Genomic DNA, 16,014 nt, shown 5'->3' on the forward strand with positions numbered 1-16,014 from the left:
TTTCAAATGAGACCTAAAACTAGTCAAAAGAAAATTGTTATTACTAGCGCCTTCAGTTTCATTTATTTTCATTTAAATTATTTAAGCTAATTAAATTGTGAGGAATATATTAAAATTGATGGTAGCAATTAACTTAACGAAAATCCATACTTCCTTAAACTGAAATATAGTCAAAGCTATGAAATTTGACGGAGTTACTAAGAATTCAACAAAATTTAGAATTTAATTGACTGAAATAATTCAAATAAGAAAAGGTCTATTTCAAAATGGACCATAGTTGAGAGGGTCTCCATTAGTTTTTACATAAAACGTATTCAAAGCAACACTGCAGATCCTCAAATATGCAATTATTACCTATTGCAAACCTAAAACACAGCAGAAAAAAAATTATGGGAATTTCACTAACCACGTAAAAGAAAAGCGCAACAATGGGCATGCAAAGAGGCAGTGAATCATGATATTGCCAAGAACTAGTTGTAACTTAAATTTGATTTTAAAATACACTGTTCAATTGAGGCCACAGGTAATCAGATATAAAAGTTTTCTAAGGTTACAAATGAAGAAATTAAAACCTGGTCGATTGTCGACGAGCCTTCTCGGAAACTTTCTTCAATCTGGCTCAAACCTGTTGAAAATTTAACTAACCAAATATTATTATCTTCCGATCTTCCATAATAGAGAGAGAGAGAGAGAGAGAGAGAGAGAGAGAGCAAACATGATTACAATAAACTAAAAAAAAGCATGAGTCGTAAACAAGTCGAGATTATACCAACAACCACCTAAAATTTGGGCATACTCTTCTGAATATGCATTCAATATGTATTCCTAGAAGGGCCAGACCAACCAGGTCGACAAATCAGGGTCAAATTAGCACTTGGTTAGTATGTCGAACTATCAACTAATGTGTAGATTATGCCTAATTAAAAGGAATGAGACCTACCGATAGTAAAGAAAAAGAAAAGAACGCAAACTATAAAAACTTTAAGAACTACACAGTGAAAGGATAGAAAACCAGAGACAAATACCACGAGCATATTTTCCTCCACGGAAGAATTTGCCGTCGTGGGGGATCCATCCTGTGGGCCATCATACTGAAGAATTCTCAGCTTGCCTTCCTACATTTTATCATTGGAATATATATAAGAAGTTTATATAAAACATATAGGTCCGTAGGGAATGAGAACTCAATAGTAATTACTTGCCTTGGTTCCATATACAAGACCGCCTCCAGGTAAAGGATGAAAGCACGCAACGTTTACCTCATCTTCAGCACTTGGAAGAACTCCTACAAGCTCCATATCAGAAACTCTATAGACCTGGAATCAAACAAGATTTAGTGCCACGGATTTTAATTTTTTATGGTCATATAGGGGGAAAATTGGGAAGTAAAAGAGGGCATGGAGGACTTTATATATAATTTTAAGACAATCGTACTTAAGGCCTTAATTGTGATTATTGTCTAACCTTCAATTTAATGCCTTCTGTGAACATTATTGCATTTGCACCCACATTCCAAAAAGAATATAATATTTTTGTTTGTAAAAATACAAGCATCCTCGTCTCTAAAATTTTGGCGATCTAAGAGCACTGCTCCTTTTATTTAGGTAGTAAGTAAGCCCATCCTGAGTTTATTGTTTCCAACTAAAATCAAGATCGTGACACTAGCTAGGTAAATCAAGTTTTATGAATAGAAGATATTGCATAATATGGTAAACTCTATGTAAAATGACCATAAGATATACATAATTCGCAGTTGAAATCAATAGAACATAGAGAGACAAATATCAAACTAAAGAAAACGTGTTATTGCCCACAAAAATGACAAATATTAATTACATGATATAAACAAGTGAAAAAAGTAAGCAAATCCAGCTACCTCCAAAATTGTATATATAGGTATTGTCATCTCCCTGTCGATCACAATGCTTCTAAGAAGTGACTCATGCCGCCGACCATATGCTAATAGTATGTGTTCTGATGTGGAAGAGAACTGAGAGAGAACACGGAAAGGAGATTAAGAGAGAAGGGAATCAAAATAACACATAGAGCCAGTAATTAACAAACGCCACCAAATGCGTAATACTACTACCAAGACCCACTAGAATATACTACTGTTCTACACCTATTTACGCCTCAATAGATATTCAAACTTGCTATTGTAATCCTGAATAGCACAGGAGATTTTTCTAGTTCATTAGTACTGGCAGATTTTCGTGGAACTGGCAAATCTGGTCAACTTAATTCACCTGTACAAAAACATTGCTGGGCAAAGCCCTATCTTTTATTCTAAACTTTCTGCTGAATCTATGTGGGAGTATGATACTTACCATTTGTGGCGAGCAACAAAAAGTTAGTTTTCTGGAGCTTATTTTCATTCTGAGCAATGTACAAATTATCTAATGATTCCGAAAATGAACAAAAAGACACTAATATTGTTCAGTTGGAAAAGACACCAAAAGCAAATAATAGTGTAAGCTGCAGCCAAATTAGAGGCTCGAATTGGTTGGTATGTTTAGAACTATAGGAGTAGCCGACCTGAATAGAAGTCAAGCAATGAGCAGCTCTAATTGCTCTCGAAGCTAGCACATTTCCAAACCTGCAGTTGACCACAAATAAAAATCACATGGAACAATTTCCGCATAAAAATTCACTCTTTTTTAAACAAACAAATGAAATTTTACATGTGTCTCCATGTAACATTATCTATCATACATATGGTGTTGTAGAATCGGAATTTTTTCATGTATCCAACAAAAGTGCAGCTTTCTATGTAGTATTGTTGTCTCAAGTTAGAGAGTCATCCAATTCATAGGAAAAACTGATGTCATTTAACTAAAAAGTACTTTAGATGGGTTTTTTAAAAAAAACGTACAAGGACATACAAGCAAGAAATTACGACCTTGAAGAGCATATATCATATAAGAAAATTCGAATTTTACAAGGAGACATTTAAATAAATAATTTTTCAGGAGTGTATATGACTATATGTAAATATCTCTAACAAAATGCAGAAGTTAGCTTACGTTTCCTCTTCAAGAGAATAGATGCGAAGCTCATATATTACTTGGTGAGTGGAAAATGGGTGGCGTGTAGGAGATGTTGCAGCCCATGCAGCATCAAGTTGCATGCTTGATCGCGTTCCAGGATCAGATTCCGTATGAGGCAGCAAACAGGCAACACAAGCCACCAAATATCGGCCACATGGAGAAAAGTGGGCGCCCATTTCACTGTCCATATTGTAGACATTTATCATTCATCTTAGACTGTCACCAATAACCAAAAACAACACTGCTACATCATCTCAAAACATTTTTAGCAAACTATTCCATCACCTTGAAGAGATGATTCAATAACCGATTCTAGATTGGTAATCACGTCATGTCCATAGTTTAGTTAATTCGGATTCGGCAAAAATTCGGTACGGATATAATACACATAAAATTCATTTTCTAATTTTTAAATTCGTTTTCGGCTTAAAAAACGAATTCGGTATAAAGTATAAAATATAAATGAATTCGGTATAAAGTATAAAATATAAGATAATTTATATTTAAAAGTAAAAATTATAAGTTTTTTATTCATGTTTTCAATAATTTGGGAATAATTTGCGAATAATTCGGCTGGCCCAAAAATTCGCGAATAATTCTTTTTCTTTGGAAAAAATTCGTAAACAGACCGTTTCATTCGGATTTTCAATAATTCGCGAATAATTAACGAATTAACTAGCTAGGGTTATGTCTAAGATGACATGATAACTGAATTGCTGCTTTGTTGGCTTGTTTACTAAATTACACAAAGTTTAATAAAGTGATCCATTTGAAATAGAAATTGAAGCTCAATGTCTCAATTGAAACAAATTAAAGTTTTGTTTACTATTGTATTATTTGATTGTGTACTCGAATTCTGTTAGAACTTAACTATCTCTGATGGAATATTCCATAATTCATCAAATATTCTATTTTTTCGCTGGAATAGCCTGCAACTTTTTGTATCAAAACAACTAAATCTAATGGAAACTAACTAAAATCAAACAGTGGATTCAAGGGCTCAAGTTGAAACAATGAACACCATGAGCCTGTTCCCAAATCACCTATAATTGAGGGGATGTACATACAACTTAAGCGAACATCATCTATTAAACTGATTGTTTGTACTATGAAATTAATAGCAGAGTAAAATATCTACTAAAACAAGAAGACTTAAGTCGGGCTATATGTAAAATGAACTAAGCTCCAGCAAATCGCCAAAGTCGAGGAAGAATATATAATATTGCAAACCTTTTTCAGAAAATTACACGTAAAGTAAGCGTTGCAAAGCATGCAAGAAAGAAAGTGATAGCCTCTCTGATAGAATAGAGCGAGTGTACCTGCAAAGGACAGCATGTGATATAGTTAGCCGGCATGTGTCTGGGTCTAACGGGGCACATGGATCTTGTATATTGTGCGGCCATATTCTGAGCTTCACGGTACAAGGAATTTCAGTAACTCCTGCTGAAGCCAATGATGTGGGAAGTCCAGATTCAATACTGATAGAACGAAGATGATCTGATTCAGGTTGTCCGCTGGTAATGGAATTCCCAACAGCAGTTGCAACCAATGGGGGAGCCCCTTGTGCTTCCGCATTACGTCTGTAAAGTGATTCAGGTCTCAAGCTTTCTAATTCGGTTGCATGATGAGCATGGTTTTGACCCATCAACCAACCCTGCAAAAATGGATGGTCCCAGCATGATGGATCATTGAAAGAGATAAATTGATGAAGGTGCGGGGCCTCTGCATCTCTCAAAAGCATTTGAAGGTCATTACTGCCGTTAGTGGTAGGAAAACTCATAGAAGCACCAGCTACACCAGGCCTAGATTGGGTAAAAGGTATCATAAAAGACACTCCATTGTAGTGAAAATTGACAGTGGAGGTGGTTTGCTGCGACATCGACTGCCCTTCAGTTGTTTCTGTAATTCCAATAGCAGAAAAATAGGTAAACACTTTCATTCCCGTTTGTGACGAAGAAAGAGATGCATCTTTCACTATACTATTCGAAGCAGAAGGTTCACCTGTAGATATATCCATGGGAGAAGGCGTACGAGGTTCGTTAGACTCTGTGCATGATAGGAGACTTGGGTTTGTATTTGCAAAATAGTAAGTTGGAGGAGGGTAGTGCAGATAGCCAGAAGATGTTGCGAGTGTCAATGGGGGATCCGATGAATCAATACTATTAACCTGCAAAATAAGCTTCTACATGAGTTGCTAGCAATCAAAAGAGAGTATCTAGAGAAATTAGAAATGCCAAAAAAAGAGAATACCTCGGCCGTTAGTAGGAAAGGAGCAGCACAGGGATGAAAATGCACTGCTCGCAATGATCGTCGAGTTTTCAATACAATTGTTGGGGAAGAAGCCTCCCCTCTCTTGTTGTAGTTCCATATGAACAACTGGACCATAAATTTTTTTTAAGTAAGAGCATAACTACCAAATGAGGCAAATGAAGACAAATGATCAAACAGTTTCAACCAGGAATAAATACACTAGATCACTATGAACTATCATGCTTTTGCAAATGGCCATTGGAAGTTTCCAAAAGTTAAGAAAAGCAACTCGCCCATTTCTATCAACTGCCTATCCCTTCTCTCCATCATCTTTTCTTGTCAACTGTAAATCACATGAAATACAAATGACTCAAATGCCCCTAAAATCATAAAGACATAGAAAAAAAAAAGAGGGACAGGATATGAGAACTTTTAAGGGTTATCTGACTGTCACGTGCTAATGGTCAGTGCAGAGAATCGATAGATTAAGCACTGGTCGTTGATTGAAATACCAAATTGTTCAGGAACTTTATATTAACAGTCCAAAGTACAGATGGCCATCTGTAGAAGCTCACAAGTCAATGGATACCAGTGCATTTTTCCTTCGTCAAACATTGCGAGTCTCAGAAATAATTCACCTTGTGACCTGAAGCTACAGCAAGAATTTCTCCTTTTGCATGAAAAGCAATAGAGGCAATTGGACGATCTGCAAGTAGAAAAAAGGGGGAATGACGCGTGCATTGGACACTCCTAATGAAGGTCAGAAGTAACAAATTACTTAAAACAGCAAAAATCAGAACACTGTTTCTTCGAAATTGTTATTAAAAAACAAAATGAATTATGCAAGAAATATTACAGAAATTGCGTGACCCAATACAATCTGCAGTACGGGCATCCCAAAGACGAACTTCATGATCCAAGCTACCGCTAGCAAGTATTTCAGAACACAAAGGATGGAATCTAACCTGCACATAATCAGTCAGATAGTACATTTCTTCCAAAACAACAAAATGAAAGCAATTAAAAAGTTAAAATGTCACCTTTCTATGATATCCCAAGTCAGAAAGCCAATAAACAAACACAACGAAATGATATCAAATCATCATCAATAGCTTGACACTATTTTTGAGCTAGGTTAATAATTCAAAATCTCACCAGAAAGTCTCGAAACTCAGTTGAATCGATCTGACTACTTAGGTTTTAGAGTTAACACAGTTGTGACTTGGGGTGTATAAGACTGGTATCTAACTATGCCGAGTCAACGAAGTAGTTGGAAGCTTAGACAATCCAAGTCAATGAACTTGGTCGAATCGAGATCAATCAGGGAAAAACTCTATATAGTCCGCAAAAAATCAGAACTTGGAAACCAATGAAGCACTTCGAACGCTTATATATTTAAAAGTTAAAGGTGCTACGGTACGTTGCCGAAGAAAACTAAACAATATCAAGTATATGATCAATAATTACAATAGAGATAAAATAACAATTTGTGACATCTCTTTCTATAATTGTAGTTGCATCTATAAAATGTCTAAAAACTTTATTACAAATAGTATGAATCAACAACGTCGACTGATTCTGAAAGCACAATATATTCCACTTTTTAACTGATCAAACAACAACGTACTGCTCTTCACATAATATTAATAGCTCCAAGCCTCTTGAATCGAAATAATACAGGCTTCTATTACATCAGAAAGGTCAAACAAATCTACTCCATCAGCGAGTATAAAGAATAATGAAGTTAGTCATCTTGAACATGAATCTCAAGATCCACTCAATACAGTAATAAAGTTGAAATAACCTAATAATTACTGTTTTCCTACCCGAAAAAGAGAGACAAATAAAGTACATGTCTCATGCAAGAAACTAAATTTGAGCAATAAATCAAACAAAATCAATGACACAAATCCAAGAAGAAAATACAGATGCAGACATACCACCCAGGGTGTGCGCCGATGACCGCTCAACACCTTCAGACAGTTTCCAGTTTGGCAGTCAATTATCTTCACAGTGTGATCACCACTGAAAACATATTCAATTAGTCCAAAGATATATTACACAAAAGCTAGAGAAGGTGTATCAACTTACTGCGTTGAAGCAAGTGTCCTTCCATCAGAACTGAATGCAGCTGCAATTGTGGATCTAGGAGGTGGCAGAAGGGGACAGTATTTCGCTGTCAAATGGCGCAATGATTCTGATTCCACCCTACCAAAGTGATGCTTCAAAGAATCAGCACTTTATAATTAATGAAATATATTTACATTAATTATACTCCTGAAAATTAACTACTTAAAAATGTAACCAGCAAAATCTGAAATTTCATATGTCCCTTCAAAAAAATAATTTCTTGCTTATACACTTTGTACTAAGAAAATTCTCTTTTGAAGAAGCTTCCGACACAAAACTGAGTTTCCCCATGACAATGGATGACTAACTTATGGGTAGAGAAACTGCACTTTTCAGAAATACGAAAGAACTCCGTACTCTACAGGAGCATATAAGCAAATAAGTAATTTAGCAAGGATGTATATGTAGAAGCCACCTATAATTATCGTTAATATACAATCACAAAATTAAGCATATCTAACACGGCACACAAAACGAAGGGAGCCAATTCAGCAATATGAAAGAGAGGAAGTTGAGAAATTGAGCTTATTTTGTGCGCCCACCCCACCCCACCCCACCCCACCCCCCAAAATAATAATAATAATAAAAAAAATAAAAATAAAAATCAAAGACTGCAAATGTAACATGCAAAGAAGAAAAGTTCTTTACCAGGAATAAAGAGCATGTTTTGCGTCTATCACTCCAAATTTAAGCCTGGTAGAATCAACTCCACCATCTGAAGTTTTTCCCCACCGCCTTTTGGAATATCGTTTTGCACGAGGAGAAATCTCCCTCAAAGCTAACAAGCGGACAACATTCCTATCACCACTATAAAAAAAAATTACACTGTATTTCAACAAGTGATGATTAATAATAAAAAGACTTTATTTAAAAAATTACTGATCGTTCAACATGCAATGACACATTGAGTAAAAGTTAAATACAAGAATCTCATAATTGGCAAGTAAATTCTTCTGCACCAGAGCAGCAGATTAAACCAGAGGTTGACGTGCTATGCAAATGAGTTCATGAGAAGCATTTCAACAAACAAAGAAACCAACTGAACAACATTAATATTAATATAGGGTAATAATAGTAAGAAAGGTAACGCACAGCAAAAGTAGCCCGCTGTCCGCCGAAATTCAAAATTGAAGGGAATCAATAACTCAAATCTGATATTGTAGCTTAAGGTCTAAAACTAAGTGACTCCTTGATTCTCAGCTACATTTTGCAGATCATAAATATAGAAGGTCCTATCCATTTGGATTTCAAGTTATCAACTCATAAAATTTAAAAGTCTGTAACGCTTCCCCTGAATGTTGCAACTGCATTTATTGGCGTTCATACGACATACAAGGCATCACGCTTATAAAAGCTCTGTTGGTTTACTCTTCGTCAATCTATTCGCACAATCTACCCTTCTATGTACATGCATATATCTTTCACTCCGTTAGGAAGATGATTATGTATTGAAGTTTCTTTCTCTGCAAACTCATGACCACTGAAAAGACTCAGCTGATAAGTACGAGGCCTCTATAATCTTCAACTCATAAATCTCCAAGATTCTTTCATAATTGAAGCACTTGAACAAATTATGATGAACAACTTTGCCAATTTTGATTAAGCATCTCATTTGACTGGCCATAGGCCTAAAGGGAACTAGTCGTCAGAGAAGATTCATGCAGAAGACTGAAAATTTTTAAGTACTCCTATCACTACCGCACCATGAATAAAACGAAGCCATTCTTTCCTTCCTCAATTCAATCAACACAAAGATCTCTACATTAAACAACTAGAAGTGAGTGCTTTCATTTTCTTTAGCAGCAACCTCATGTATTAATGTCTAGCTTATCTAGACAATCATAATCCTCTTTTAATAAATGCAAAAAAGGCATCTTTCTTCTGGTCTTAAGATCCTAATTTGGTAAGTTGTCCTTATCATTTCCTTCTTTCTGGCAGTCCTTTAATAAGTTCCAGTAAACATCATTTTCATAACTAAACTGTCCCCATAAAATATCCTAAAGAAGAGGATTGATCTTCTATTATGTTCAGAAGATTAGAATGGAAAAGCATACACAGTGTCCTTGTTAATGCCAATGATCTCTACGATTTGGAAGTACAACCAAACTTTGACATGATCTTCTCAAGAACTAACAAAACAGAGGGATTATAATTTTTCTGTAGTTAATTTTCAACCTTCTACTCTTTGTTAAAGGAAAAAAAGCAAAATTTACATCCTTATTTTCCTGAAACCGACAACTCATCCCCAGCGACAATTAAATGTCGCCTTCAAGATAAGCAGCATTGCTTAGTTACACCAGAGAGAGAGAGAGAGAGAGAGAGAGAGGGGAAGTGGCACAACCAAACAAGTTATAATAACACCAAAATGATAGCAAGTGATATGATGGGAGTGACACCTGCATCTCAAGTTTGCACATTGCGAAGATTGCGGACACACGGGATGAGAACTAGATGGCAAACCGGACGCCGCGAATGATTTTGCATTATCCTCCCAGGATTGAGTCATCTCATACTTTTAACATGCTGCACCTGAAATATATTTTAAACAAAAAGAGAAAAAGAAAATAAAAGATCAAGGCGCATGTCCAAGAATCCATAAAGAACATAAATTTCCAAACTGTGAACCTATAATCCCAACCAAGATAACATCTTTCGACTTTATAATTCAAAAGAAATCATACAACTGATGATGCAATTGCTATCGGTTATTGCACATAACATGATTCGACATGAAAAATTCAATTTTGAAGCACGGAGATCAACGAACAGAGTAACAAAAGTGAGATCAACGCGACAATACCAAAAAAGATTCTACCTTTCCCAATAATTCGCGCGATTCCAATGGAAAATTCACAATAAACGACCATTAAAACCAATATTTAATCATAAAAATGGGGAAATTCGGGAAATTCGATGCATTACCCGAAGCAAACTGGATCATTGCCGCCGAATCGCGAGGAACGAGATCGGAATCCAAAGATTTCGCCCTAACTGATCGAATTACACGAGAGAGATCGACGTGATTGGTAGGGACATATATATATGTATATCTACACACGCACACGGGGAGGATCCGAGAGAAGCTACGGTTTCGGCTTCTCCGGGGCGAGAACGGCTTCTAGGGTTTCGACTGGTGTTACAGAGATGCTTTTGCGAAAAAAAAAAAAACAAAAAACAAAAAAAACGAGTGGTTTGTAAAGTTCAAAAATCTCTCCATTTTAAAAGGTTTGTTCGGAAAGAATCTGGGCCGTTAATGGGCTGGATATTAAAGGCCCATTGGGGCCCATTTTTGAATTGGTGTTTTGGTCCTGAAAAAAAAAAAAAGGAATTTTTGCATACATGCCCCTTGAAGTGTATTTTTAGGGCTTTTTTTGCGAATAGCCCCCCGAACAATTTTTATTTTAAAAATAGCCCTATTAAAATTAAAATTGCAAAAATGGCCCTGTCCATGCCACGCAGGCGCCACGTCAGCGCCACGCGAGCAAGTCTGGGACCAGGGTATTAAGTTGAACATGGTAAATCATTCACCGTGTCTAAACACGATGAATGGTTCACCGTGTTTCTTACGTATTTTTTGTATATTGAAAAGTGGAATAAGGAGTAGGGATGTCAATAGGTATGGATATCCGAAATATTATCCGAATCCAAACCCGAATAAATTATATATATATATATATATAATTTATTCAGGTTTGAATTCATATAATATTTCGGATATACATACCTATTGACATCCCTACTCCTTATTCCACTTTTCAATATACAAAAAATACGTAACTCCTTATTCCACTTTTCAATATACATAAAATACGTAACAAAAAATACGTACTAAACATGGTGAACCATTTACCGTGTTTGAACACGGTGAATGGTTCACCGTGTTCAACTTAACATACAGGCCCAGACCTGCCCGCGTGGTGCTGACGTGGCACCTGCGTGGCAGGTCCAGGGCCATTTTTGCAAATTAAATTTTGACAGGACTATTTTTAAAATAAAAATTTGTCGGGGGTCTAAATGCAAAAAAAGCCCGTATTTTTAACATTAATAATATTTTTGTTATTTATTTTACAACAAGTGTTTTGAAGGATAATAAAAAACTAAACTTATGGTGTAAGCTTGTTGAATTTGTACTTCCATTTGTAAAATCATGGTGTAAGTTTCAAAGAAAAAAATTATTTTCTTAGTGAGTCACAATTTGCGTTAAATCATACAATCGATTCAAATTTTATACTAGAAAAATTGTTCCAGAAGCCAAATAAGCTGCAGTAGAATTTCCTAAGTTAAAATTGTTGGTGGAATAAATTTTTTCAGGGTTTCTAGAAACTATAAAATTGAGATACCATTTATTGGACTCTATATAGTGCTATTTTCAAATAGTACATCAGTTCTCCAAATTTCAAAACAAATTTATCACTTAAGACAATATCTCTAACTTTTGATAGAAACCAACAATACATCCCAACATAACTTAAAAAAAATTGAAATCAAAAGCAATGAAAGCTGAAACACTAAAGAACAGGTATTTTTAAGATGATGAAAAAACTCAAATTGGGCTAGTCGTAATAGATAAAATCCAAAAACTGCAATAAATTGTAAAACAACAAAACCACAAAATAAGCTCTCCCTCAATCTTAATTTGGAAACACACAAACCAAGATGTTACAATAAAAAAAAAACACTACTAAATTGATTGATAGGTCCAAGCTAATAATTGCTTAAAAATCATCCATTAACTTGTAGCAGCAGCAGCAGCAGCAGCAGCTCCTCTCTTCTTCTTCGAAACAGCCTCAGCTCCTGAGCAAAATGTTAACAAAAATCGTTATAACCTCGCTACATTTAAAAAGGAAGAAATTGAGAGTTGCTAATAATCTTGATCAGAAATCGAGGCTAAGAAGCTAGATGGAATAATGCTCTTAAAAAAAAGTTCAGCCCTGGATAGAATAAAGTTGTCCAACAACTGGGGCCCAAAGATTAACTAAGGTTAAATAAAATATAGAGGCAAAAGCTAAAACCAGCAATTTAATAGAACAAGTACATGCAAAATTGGGGGAATTATCAAAAAAAAAAGAAAAAGAAAAAGAAAAAAGGAGATGACTATAGTAATACATAAGAATTTATGACTTAATCCACATAAAGAACTTATGATTTAATCCCATGATAGTTAATTTGAAGTAATGTTGCGATGCCTCAGACATCCAAGGAAGGAACAGTTAAGCAGCATAAGCTCTCAAGCCTGGCGAGGCGAAAGCACTCAGGCGGCCACTGCGAATGTTTTGAGAAACAAGCCTTAAGAGTTTCGCATCATTGGCATCAATCAATGCAGACCAGTACAAAACAAATCAAGCTTTTTTTAATAAATTAGGTAAAAGAGGCATTTCATACACAAATCCGAAAAGCAATCTCTAGCAAGAAAAACTGTTAAAAAGGACTGAAAAAGGGCAGTCTCAGACATCCAAGGAAGGAAGAGTTAAGCAGCATATGCTCTCAAGCCCGGCGAGGCGAAAGCTCTCAGGCAGCCACTGCGAATGTATTTTGAGAAACAAGCCTTAATGTTTTGCATCATTGACTGCATCAACATCTTGAAAGATTTGGAAAACACAAACTAAAGCAACAACATGTACATCACAAAGGAAAGAAAAATACCGCATTCCGCCCTACATCTGATTAACAGCCAAGAAGCTACTAAATACATGGGGAGAAGATAAAATTTGCACCAAGGTTGAGTTAGAAGACAAAAAGAAGAATTCATTTAAGCAGGCATTTCCCCAATCTTTTTTCAAAAGTTCAAATGATAGGTAGAGATAAATAGAATGTACAGAGTACCAAAAACTTGTCCAAACCTTACTTGCATATAAATAAGTAGTGCAGTAAACGAAAACTAACTACACGACTCTATTCGATGACCAATAATTTAGGGAAATTTAACAAGGAATAAGGAACAAGAGATACCTTCTCTGAAGTTGCTCTTGAATCTCTGAGGCACATGACGGAGGTACCTCATCCTCCCAGTGCCTGTTGTCTTCCTCCTGATTGCCTTCACACTCCAGTTATCTGTTTCATAGTTTGCAAAGAATGGTACCGATATAGAACAAACTATCACAAACAAGGTCATCATAATACAGGGAATAACATCAAGTGCATCAAGAAGTGTTTCAACTATCATAAATGAGTAATCATAGATTACTGTAATACCAAGAGCATGAAGAAACACATTTAGCTTCAAGAAGAATACACAATGACACCAACCTCCATACATCAGTAAGTGATCACACCACCCCAAAAAAAACCATTTTTCCAACATGTTAAGATCAACAACATAGTAAAAGGTGATGTCCAGGAAAAAATTGACTTCGTTAACCATATAAAGGTAAAGAGTTTTACTTAATCTTACAGAGGGAGGAGAACACCTATTACTACACTCATGATCAGAGCAAAAAATCATAAATTACTAAACCAAACAAGTACTTCGGCTATCAAAGAAGAGACGATAACTTAAAATTGCTCAATCAAACACATCAAGGAGCAAATTTCGCTTCCGCAAGAACATATACTGAGAAAAATCTCCATCCCAACAGTTAAAGAGATCACACCAAAAACCAATTTTTTTCAACAAATCAAGATCACCAGCAGAGTAAACGGTAAATGCTCAGAAAATCTTTGACATCAATGACCATATACAACAAAAAATTAAACTTTCTTTTTCTTAGTCTAGGATTTGGGGGGCATACACTTGCGGATGCGAGCGGCGGGGTATCCGCACGAGGCACAGGTGCTCTTCTGGATGTGGAAGCTCCTGCGCCCGCACCTCACGCAGAGGGTGTGGGTCTTGTTCCTCCGCTTCCCGAAGCTCCCCGTGCCCTTGCCCTACAACACGAGGACGACGAAACAGGGGGGTTAGGGTTAGGATTTCGAATCCGAAGAGCCACAGAAGAGGGTAAAAGGGCTAGGGTTTGGGGATCGGGGAGGGATTACCATCTCGGAGCGGCTCCTCTTCTCTGTAGAATCTCACGTTGCGGCGAGCGACGAAGAGGACGAAACCCTAGGGTTTATGAGGAGAGCATTTATAGGCGCATCGAAGGCATGTATCGAAATTACCAAATTGCCCTCACGTGCTGGACAAGTGCGGTGTAGGCGGTAAATTCACCTGATGCTGATGAGCGGCTGTGATCTACCGATCAAGATTCAGCGCTTGTTTCAGGAATTTTATATTTTTATTTTATTTCTCTCTTATTATAGTTGAGAGAACAAAAAAAAAAAAAAAAACTTTTAATACTATACATAATTTTTTTCTTTTTTCAAATAAAAATCTTGTCTATAACATACACGTGCAAGTAGAGACGTCAACAGGTCGGATTCGGAGCAAATTTTAAAAAATTCGAACTCAAACTCGAATTCGAATCCAAACCCGAACTCGAACCCAAAACCGGCGGATTTTAAAAATCCATATTCAAACCGAACCTGACCAAAAACCCAAAATCCGAACCCGAAAATGCAAACCCAAAATAATTATTTTTCTTTTCAATATTTCAAAATATCTATTATCTATTATCTGTTAACATATATGATTTCTCAATAATCTTGCTGAAGTGGCACAACCACATTACTTTAGAAGTTTTTTTTTTTTTAACTCAGCCCATATTCCCTTATCTTAACTCCCACCCCTCCATCTTCTCCTTGCAATGTATACTTTATCTTCATCTTCTCTTAATTAAGAATAAACTTCCACCCCTCCATCTTCTTCTTGCAATAAATCTAATAATTTCACAAACTTCTATTAATTAATTAACATATATGATTTCTTCCCCTTGGCTTAACTTCAACCTATCCATCTTCTCCTTGCAACGTGTACCTTACCTTCCCCCTCTCTTAAGCATAAACTTCCACCCCTCAATCTTCTTCTTGCATCAAATCTATTAATTTCACAAACTTATTACTTTATCAAGTTAGTGCATATCAACATAACCAGGGTTAGCAACTTCCTAATAAAATATTTTTAAAGAGTTAATTTTATATTAGAGGACCGGAGGGCAATGGGAGATGCGGCGCCGGGGAGGCGGGGCTGCATTGAGGCTGAGGGCGGTGCTACTGCCGACAATGACTATGGCGACAACGACCGCGTCCTCAGTGGTGGCAGTCCCCGTGGTGGTGATTTTATTTATTTATTTATTTACTTATTTATTTTGAGCTTTTTAGAATTTGATAGCTCTTTTCACTAGAATTTTCGTGCTCAAAATATGATAAGAATTGGATTATTTTTTTGGCCCATTATTTATAAGTGGCAATAGTTATTTACGGACTGATTAGAGCTAAAAAACAAATAATTGGAATAACTAATTATATATATATATTTTTAATTTGATATAAAATATATGTAAGATTCAAAATATATAAATATGAAAAAATATCAAGCTAGCCGAAATTGGATCGTGCTCTTCTCTTCCATTCTCTTTGTAGGTTCTGAGTATACATCTAATTTTTCTTATAAGAAAAAAAAAATATTAGAAGCAATTCCTAAGACTGATCTGACGCAACCTACTTACGCCTCTACTTTTTATTTATTTTATAATGTGAATATAGCATTTCATAT

The 16,014-nt window shown here is 35.9% G+C and overlaps 2 protein-coding genes across 4 annotated transcripts; both read right to left on the reverse strand.

Moving 5' to 3' along the window:
• Positions 237 to 10,604, reverse strand: LOC109712835. Of its 3 annotated transcripts, none has more exons than XM_020236606.1 (16): positions 10,350 to 10,604; positions 9,824 to 9,956; positions 8,076 to 8,225; positions 7,389 to 7,505; positions 7,238 to 7,322; positions 6,154 to 6,262; positions 5,936 to 6,003; positions 5,298 to 5,423; positions 5,049 to 5,214; positions 4,367 to 4,946; positions 3,024 to 3,227; positions 2,536 to 2,596; positions 1,877 to 1,990; positions 1,203 to 1,316; positions 1,026 to 1,115; positions 237 to 625 (listed from the first exon to the last, which is right to left on the reverse strand). In XM_020236606.1, the coding sequence occupies exons 2-16, from the start codon at positions 9,931 to 9,933 to the stop codon at positions 620 to 622; spliced, it is 2,100 nt and encodes a 699-aa protein (XP_020092195.1). In that variant the 5' UTR covers positions 9,934 to 9,956; positions 10,350 to 10,604; the 3' UTR covers positions 237 to 619. The 3 variants fall into 3 exon arrangements, with proteins under 3 accessions (XP_020092195.1, XP_020092194.1, XP_020092196.1); XM_020236605.1 differs by having other exon boundaries at positions 8,076 to 8,234; XM_020236607.1 differs by lacking the exons at positions 237 to 625; positions 1,026 to 1,115; positions 1,203 to 1,316 and having other exon boundaries at positions 3,065 to 3,227; positions 8,076 to 8,234.
• On the reverse strand, positions 11,966 to 14,540 carry LOC109713411 (60S ribosomal protein L37-3-like). Its single transcript, XM_020237474.1, has 4 exons — positions 14,400 to 14,540; positions 14,156 to 14,291; positions 13,377 to 13,478; positions 11,966 to 12,221 (listed from the first exon to the last, which is right to left on the reverse strand). Exons 1-4 carry the CDS (start codon positions 14,400 to 14,402, stop codon positions 12,157 to 12,159), a joined length of 306 nt encoding a protein of 101 aa, XP_020093063.1. The 5' UTR covers positions 14,403 to 14,540; the 3' UTR covers positions 11,966 to 12,156.

The sequence above is a fragment of the Ananas comosus genome, linkage group 7 (assembly GCF_001540865.1).
Source record: "Ananas comosus cultivar F153 linkage group 7, ASM154086v1, whole genome shotgun sequence".
Taxonomy (NCBI): domain Eukaryota; kingdom Viridiplantae; phylum Streptophyta; class Magnoliopsida; order Poales; family Bromeliaceae; genus Ananas; species Ananas comosus.

Coding starts and splice junctions, on each gene's coding strand:
- LOC109712835 (XM_020236605.1), bottom strand. CDS start 9,933: ATGACTCAATCCTGGGAGGATAATGCAAAATCATTCGCGGCGTCCGGT. Junction 6,263..7,237: donor ATCGGCGCACACCCTGGGTG/GTATGTCTGCAT, acceptor GATTATGTGCAG/GTTAGATTCCATCCTTTGTG. Junction 5,215..5,297: donor CTTTCCTACTAACGGCCGAG/GTATTCTCTTTT, acceptor CTTATTTTGCAG/GTTAATAGTATTGATTCATC.
- LOC109713411 (XM_020237474.1), bottom strand. Junction 13,479..14,155: donor CGCCGCTCGCATCCGCAAGT/GTATGCCCCCCA, acceptor ACTATGAAACAG/ATAACTGGAGTGTGAAGGCA. Junction 12,222..13,376: donor CAAGAGCAACTTCAGAGAAG/GTATCTCTTGTT, acceptor CATTTTGCTCAG/GAGCTGAGGCTGTTTCGAAG.